The sequence below is a fragment of the Heptranchias perlo genome, unplaced genomic scaffold, assembly GCF_035084215.1.
Source record: "Heptranchias perlo isolate sHepPer1 unplaced genomic scaffold, sHepPer1.hap1 HAP1_SCAFFOLD_904, whole genome shotgun sequence".
Classification (NCBI taxonomy): domain Eukaryota; kingdom Metazoa; phylum Chordata; class Chondrichthyes; order Hexanchiformes; family Hexanchidae; genus Heptranchias; species Heptranchias perlo.
In genome coordinates this window covers 66,573-73,954 of record NW_027139945.1, presented here as the reverse complement: position 1 = coordinate 73,954, position 7,382 = coordinate 66,573, and the positions used below count along the sequence as shown (strand labels likewise).

The window sequence follows — 7,382 nt, the reverse complement described above, 5'->3', positions numbered from 1 at the left end:
ACGGAGAGAGGAGAGAGAGCGCAAAGAAACGGGAGAGAGAGAGAGAGCGCAAAGAAACGGGAGAGAGAGAGAGAGAGAGAGAGCGCAAAGAAACGGGAGAGAGAGAGAGAGAGAGAGAGAGCGCAAAGAAACGGAGAGAGAGAGAGAGAGAGAGCGCAAAGAAACGGAGAGAGAGAGAGAGAGAGCGCAAAGAAACGGGAGAGAGAGAGAGAGAGAGCGCAAAGAAACGGGAGAGAGAGAGAGAGAGAGCGCAAAGAACGGGAGAGAGAGAGAGAGAGCGCAAAGAAACGGGAGAGAGAGTGAGAGAGAGAGCGCAAAGGAACGAGAGAGAGAGAGCGCAAAGAAACGAGAGAGAGAGAGCGCAAAGAAACGAGAGAGAGAGAGCGCAAAGAAACGAGAGAGAGAGAGCGCAAAGAAACGAGAGAGAGAGAGCGCAAAGAAACGAGGAGAGAGAGCGCAAAGAAACGAGAGAGAGAGAGCGCAAAGAAACGAGAGAGAGAGAGCGCAAAGAAACGAAGAGAGAGAGCGCAAAGAAACTAGAGAGAGAGAGCGCAAAGAAACGAGAGAGAGAGAGCGCAAAGAAACGATGAGAGAGAGAGCGCAAAGAAACGAGAGAGAGAGAGCGCAAAGAAACGAGAGAGAGAGAGCGCAAGAAACGAGAGAGAGAGAGCGCAAAGAAACGAGAGAGAGAGAGCGCAAAGAAACGGGAAAGAGAGAGAGAGAAAAGAAACGGGGAGAGAGAGAGAGAGAGAGAGAGCGTGCAAAGAAACGGGAGAGAGAGAGAGAGAAATCGCAAAGAAACGAGAGAGAAAGATAGAGCACAAAGAAACGGGAAAGAGAGAGAGCGCGCAACGAAACGGGAGAGAGAGAGGGCGCAACGAAACGCGAGAGAGAGAGGGCGCAACGAAACGGGAGAGAGAGAGGGCGCAACGAAACGGGAGAGAGATGAGGGCGCAACGAAACGGGAGAGAGAGAGGGCGCAACGAACGGGAGAGAGAGAGGCGCAACGAAACGGGAGAGAGAGAGGGCGCAACGAAACGGAGAGAGAGGGCGCAACGAAACGGGGAGAGAGAGAGGGCGCAACGAAACGGGAGAGAGAGAGCGCAAGAAACGAGAGAGAGAGAGCGCAAAGAAACGAGAGAGAGAGAGCGCAAAGAAACGAGAGAGAGAGAGCGCAAAGAAACGAGAGAGAGAGAGCGCAAAGAAACGAGAGAGAGAGAGCGCAAAGAACGAGAGAGAGAGAGCGCAAAGAAACGAGAGAGAGAGAGCGCAAAGAAACGAGAGAGAGAGAGCGCAAAGAAACGGAAAGAGAGAGAGCGTGCAAAGAAACGGGAGAGAGAGAGAGAAATCGCAAAGAAACGAGAGAGAAAGATAGAGCACAAAGAAACGGGAAAGAGAGAGAGCGCGCAACGAAACGGGAGAGAGAGAGGGCGCAACGAAACGCGAGAGAGAGAGGGCGCAACGAAACGGGAGAGAGAGAGGGCGCAACGAAACGGGAGAGAGAGAGGGCGCAACGAAACGGAGAGAGAGAGGGCGCAACGAAACGGGAGAGAGAGAGGGCGCAACGAAACGGAGGAGAGAGAGGGCGCAACGAAACGGGAGAGAGAGAGGGCGCAACGAAACGGGAGAGAGAGAGGGCGCAACGAAACGGGAGAGAGAGAGGGCGCAACGAAACGGGAGAGAGAGAGGGCGCAACGAACGGGAGAGAGAGAGGCGCAACGAAACGGGAGAGAGAGAGGGCGCAACGAAACGGGAGAGAGAGAGGGCGCAACGAAACGGGAGAGAGAGAGGGCGCAACGAAACGGGAGAGAGAGAGGGCGCAACGAAACGGGAGAGAGAGAGAGGGCGCAACGAAACGGGAGAGAGAGAGAGGGCGCAACGAAACGGAGAGAGAGAGAGGGCGCAACGAAACGGGAGAGAGAGAGAGGGCGCAACGAAACGGGAGAGAGAGAGGGCGCAACGAAACGGGAGAGAGAGGGCGCAACGAAACGGGAGAGAGAGAGGGCGCAACGAAACGGGAGGAGAGAGAGGGCGCAACGAAACGGGAGAGAGAGAGGGCGCAACGAAACGGGAAAGAGAGAGAGCGCGCAACGAAACGGAGAGAGAGAGCGCGCAACGAAACGGGAGAGAGAGAGGGCGCAACGAAACGGGAGAGAGAGAGGGCGCAACGAAACGGGAGAGAGAGAGGGCGCAACGAAACGGAGAGAGAGAGGGCGCAACGAAACGGGAGAGAGAGAGGGCGCAACGAAACGGGAGAGAGAGAGGGCGCAAAGAAACGGGAGAGAGAGAGCGCAAAAGAAACGAGAGAGAGAGAGCGCAAAGAAACGAGAGAGAGAGAGCGCAAAGAAACGAGAGAGAGAGAGCGCAAAGAAACGAGAGAGAGAGAGCGCAAAGAACGAGAGAGAGAGAGCGCAAAGAAACGAGAGAGAGAGAGCGCAAAGAAACGAGAGAGAGAGAGCGCAAAGAAACGAGAGAGAGAGAGCGCAAAGAAACGAGAGAGAGAGAGCGCAAAGAAACGAGAGAGAGAGAGCGCAAAGAAACGAGAGAGAGAGAGCGCAAAGAAACGAGAGAGAGAGCGCAAAGAAACGAGAGAGAGAGAGCGCAAAGAAACGAGAGAGAGAGAGCGCAAAGAAACGAGAGAGAGAGAGCGCAAAGAAACGAGAGAGAGAGCGCAAAGAAACGAGAGAGAGAGAGCGCAAAGAAACGAGAGAGAGAGAGCGCAAAGAAACGAGAGAGAGAGAGCGCAAAGAAACGAGAGAGAGAGCGCAAAGAAACGAGAGAGAGAGAGCGCAAAGAAACGAGAGAGAGAGAGCGCAAAGAAACGAGAGAGAGAGAGCGCAAAGAAACGAGAGAGAGAGAGCGCAAAGAAACGAGAGAGAGAGAGCGCAAAGAAACGATAGAGAGAGAGCGCAAAGAAACGAGAGAGAGAGAGCGCAAAGAAACGAGAGAGAGAGAGCGCAAAGAAACGAGAGAGAGAGAGCGCAAGAAACGAGAGAGAGAGAGCGCAAAGAAACGAGAGAGAGAGCGCAAAGAAACGAGAGAGAGAGAGCGCAAAGAAACGAGAGAGAGAGAGCGCAAAGAAACGAGAGAGAGAGAGCGCAAGAAACGAGAGAGAGAGAGCGCAAGAAACGAGAGAGAGAGAGAGCGCAACGAAACGGGAGAGAGAGAGGGCGCAAGAAACGAGAGAGAGAGAGCGCAAAGAAATGGAAAGAGAGAGAGAGAAAAGAAACGGGAGAGAGAGAGAGAGAGAGCGTGCAAAGAAACGGGAGAGAGAGAGAGAGAGAAATCGCAAAGAAACGAGAGAGAAGATAGAGCACAAAGAAACGGGAAAGAGAGAGAGGGCGCAACGAAATGGAGAGAGAGAGAGAGAGAGCGCAATGAAACGGGAGAGAGAGAGAGGGAGGGCGCAATGAAACGGAGAGAGAGAGAGGGCGCAATGAAACGGGAGAGAGAGAGAGAGAGGGCGCAATGAAAGGGGAGAGAGAGAGAGAGAGGGCGCAATGAAACAGGGGAGAGAGAGAGAGAGAGGCGCAATGAAACAGGGGAGAGAGAGAGAGAGAGGGCGCAATGAAACAGGGAGAGAGAGAAAGAGCGAGGGCGCATGAAACGGAGAGGGAGAGAGAGAGAGAGAGAGAGAGAGAGGGCGCAATGAAACGGGAGAGAGAGAGAGAGAGGGCGCAATGAAACGGGAGAGAGAGGGCGCAATGAAACGGGAGAGAGAGAGAGGGCGCAATAAAACGGGGAGAGAGAGAGAGGGCGCAATAAAACGGGAGAGAGAGAGAGGGCGCAATAAAACGGGAGAGAGAGAGAGAGAGAGGGCGCAATGAAACGGAGAGAGAGAGAGAGGCGCAATGAAACGGGAGAGAGAGAGAGAGAGGGCGCAATGAAACGGGAGAGAGAGAGAGAGAGGGCGCAATGAAACGGGAGAGAGAGAGAGGGCGCAATGAAACGGGAGAGAGAGAGGGCGCAATGAAACGGGAGAGAGAGAGAGAGAGGGCGCAATGAAACGGAGAGAGAGAGAGGGCGCATGAAACGGGAGAGAGAGAGAGAGAGGGCGCAATGAAACGGGAGAGAGAGAGAGAGGGCGCAATGAAACGGAGAGAGAGGGCGCAATGAAACGGGAGAGAGAGAGGGCGCAATGAAACGGGAGAGAGAGAGAGAGAGAGAGGGCGCAATGAACGGGAGAGAGAGAGAGAGAGAGAGGGCGCAATGAAACGGGAGAGAGAGAGAGAGAGAGAGCGCAATGAAATGGGAGAGAGAGAGAGAGAGAAATTGAGAGGGCGCAATGAAACGGGAAAGAGAGCGAGAGAGAGAGAGAGAGAGAGAAAGAGAGAGGGCGTAATGAAACGGGAGAGAGAGAGAGAGGGCGTAATAAAACGGGGAGAGAGAGCGTGAGAGAGAGGGCGCAATGAAACGGGAGAGAGAGAGAGAGAGCGCGCAATTGAAACGGGAGAGAGAGAGGGGGGGAGAGAGAGGGGGGGGAGAGAGAGGGGGGGGAGAGAAGAGGGGGGAGAGAGAGAAGAGGGGGGGAGAGAGAGGGGGGGGAGAGAGAGGGGGGGGAGAGAGAGGGGGGGGGAGGAGAGAGGGGGAGAGAGAGGGGGGGGGGAGAGAGAGGGGGAGAGAGAGAGGGGGGAGAGAGAGGGGGGGAGAGAGGGGGGGGAGAGAGAGGGGGGGGAGAGAGGGGGGGGGGGAGAGAGAGGGGGGGGGAGGAGAGAGAGGGGGGAGAGAGAGGGGGGGGAGAGAGAGGGGGAGAGAGAGAGGGGGGGAGAGAGAGGGGGGGATGAGAGGGGGGGAGAGAGAGGGGGGGGAGAGAGGGGGGGGGGAGAGGGGGGGGGGGAGAGAGAGGGGGGGGAGAGAGAGGGGGGGGGAGAGAGAGGGGGGGGGAGGAGAGAGAGGGGGGGGAGAGAGAGGAGGGGGGAGAGAGGGGGGAGAGAGAGAGGGGGAGAGAGAGGGGGGGGGAGAGAGGGAGGGGGGGAGAGAGAGGGGGGGGGAGAGAGAGGGGGGGGAGAGAGAGGGGGGGGGAGAGAGAGAGGGGGGGAGAGAGAGAGGGGGGGAGAGAGAGGGGGGAGAGAGAGAGGGGGGGAGAGAGAGGGGGGGAGAGAGAGGGGGGGAGAGAGAGAGGGGGGGAGAGAGAGGGGGGAGAAGAGGGGGGAGAGAGAGGGAGAGAGAGGGAGGGGGGAGAGAGAGGGGGGGAGAGAGAGGGGGGGGAGAGAGAGGGGGGGGAGAAGAGAGAGGGGGGGGGGGAAGAGAGAGGGGGGGGAGAGAGAGAGGGGGGGGGAAGAGAGAGAGGAGGGGGGAGAGAGAGGGGGGAGAGAGAGGGGGGAGAGAGAGGGGGGGGGAGAGAGAGGGGGGGGGGGGGAGAGAGAGGGGGGGGAGAGAGAGAGGGAGGGGGGAGAGATGAGAGGGGGGAGAGAGAGGGGGGGGGAGAGGAGAGGGGGGGAGAGAGAGGGGGGGGGGAGAGAGAGGGAGGGGTGAGACCAGATAGAGATAGAGAGACGAGATAGAGAGAGAGAGGGGAGAGAGAGAGAGAGGGAGAGGGAGGGGGAGGGGAGAGAGAGAGAGAGAGAGAGAGGTGGAGGGGGAGAGAGAGAGAGAGGGAGAGAGAGGGAGGGGGAGGTTAGAGAGAGAGAGAGAGAGAGGAAGGTTCGAGGGGAGAGGGGAGGTTGGAGGGAGAGGGGAGAGGGAGAGGAGAAAGGGAGAGAGGGAGAGAGGGAGACTCAGTCCCGACTCGATCCCGGAGATTATTACTGGCCGGGCCAAGCTCCATTGCTCTGTCCCATGTGGAGTTCACTCTTTGATTTAACAACTGTCTGCCGGTGATCCCAATGATCTCGTTGTGCTCAGGACTCTGCACAGCACGAATCTTTTCCAGCCCCACTTTGGCAGTTTCGACTCACTCCTCTGAGTCAGAAGGTTCTGAGATCAAGTCCCCACTCCAGAAACCTGAGCTCAAGATCCAGGCTGACACTCCAGTGCAATACTGAGGGAGCGCCGCACTGTCGGAGGGTCAGGACTGAGGGAGCGCCGCACTGTCGGAGGGTCAGGACTGAGGGAGCGCCGCACTGTCGGAGGGTCAGTACTGAGGGAGCGCCGCACTGTCGGAGGGTCAGGACTGAGGGAGCGCCGCACTGTCGGAGGGTCAGGACTGAGGGAGCGCTGCACTGTCGGAGGGTCAGTACTGAGGAGCGCTGCACTGTCGGAGGGTCAGTACTGAGGGAGCGTTGCACTGTCGGAGGGTCAGTACTGAGGGAGCGCCGCGCTGTCGGAGGGTCAGTGCTGAGGGAGCGCCGCGCTGTCGGAGGGTCGTCTTTTGGATGAGACATTAAACCGAGGCCCTATCTGCCCTCTGAGGTGGGTGTAAAAGATCCCACGGCCACTATACGAAGACGAGCGGGGAATTCTCCCGATGTCCTGGGTCAATATTTATCCCTCAAACAACATTTAGCTCATCACTGTTTGTGGGATCTTGCTGTGCGCAAATTGGCTGCTGCATTTCCGACATTACAACAGTGACCGCACTTCACAAGTACCTCATTGGTGGTAAAGGACTTTAGGACATCCTGAGGTTGTGAAAGTGGCTTCACAAATGCAAGTCTCTCTGTCTGTGTGTTTCTCGCTGTCTCTCTCTCTCTCTCTCTCTCTCTGCCTCTCTCTCTGCCTCTCTCTCTGCCTCTCTCTCTGCCTCTCTCTCTGCCTCTGCCTGCCTTTGCCTCTCTCTCTCTCTCTCTGCCTCTGCCTGCCTGCGCCTCTCTCTCTCTCTGCCTCTCTCTCTCTCTGCCTCTCTCTCTCTCTCTCTCTCTCTCTGCCTCTCTCTCTCTCTCTCTCTGCCTCTCTCTCTCTCTGCCTCTCTCTCTCTCTCTCTCTGTCCCTCTCTCTCTCTCTCTCTCTCTGTCCCTCTCTCTCTCTCTCTCTCTCTGTCCCTCTCTCTCTCTGTCCACCATGTACACCCACACGGTGTCCCCTCTCCTCAGAATGTCCTTGTACTTGCCCCATCCACACGTTAAATCCCATCTCCCCCCCCTGACCCCGGCCATCCCCTTCCCTCACACCACCCCTGCCTCCTGAGGTCCCAACACATACAGGACACTGGAACTCACCAGAGGTCAATGGGTGCTGGACCTCCCGCCTTGCTGACTCGTGTTGTGTTGGCCCCGTTCAGAGAATGCTCAAGGCAACTCCCTCCTCACTATCTCGGACTCCAGATGTGCCCAGATACGTCCTACTGAAAAGAAGAGTGAGTGAGTAGCTGGACGACACCCAATGAGCACCAGTTCTATAGTGTAGGATGGGAGGGGCAGAGGACGGAGGGAGACTTGTTTACAGATCTCTCCGTGAACATCTTATATCCCATCAAAAAGGCACGTTCGGTGAATTCAGGTTAG

General features: G+C 57.1%; 1 protein-coding gene across 1 annotated transcript; it reads right to left on the bottom strand.

Annotated features, from left to right (window-relative positions):
- Window positions 1-1,124: 1,124 nt before the first annotated feature.
- LOC137319858 (uncharacterized) lies at window positions 1,125-5,437 on the bottom strand (the record flags this gene model as incomplete). The annotated part of the gene is made up of 2 exons (XM_067981772.1): window positions 1,125-1,190; window positions 5,222-5,437. Coding segments are annotated over 2 exons (282 nt in total), but the record flags the coding sequence as incomplete, so codon positions are not given.
- Between the last annotated feature and the right edge of the window lie 1,945 nt (window positions 5,438-7,382).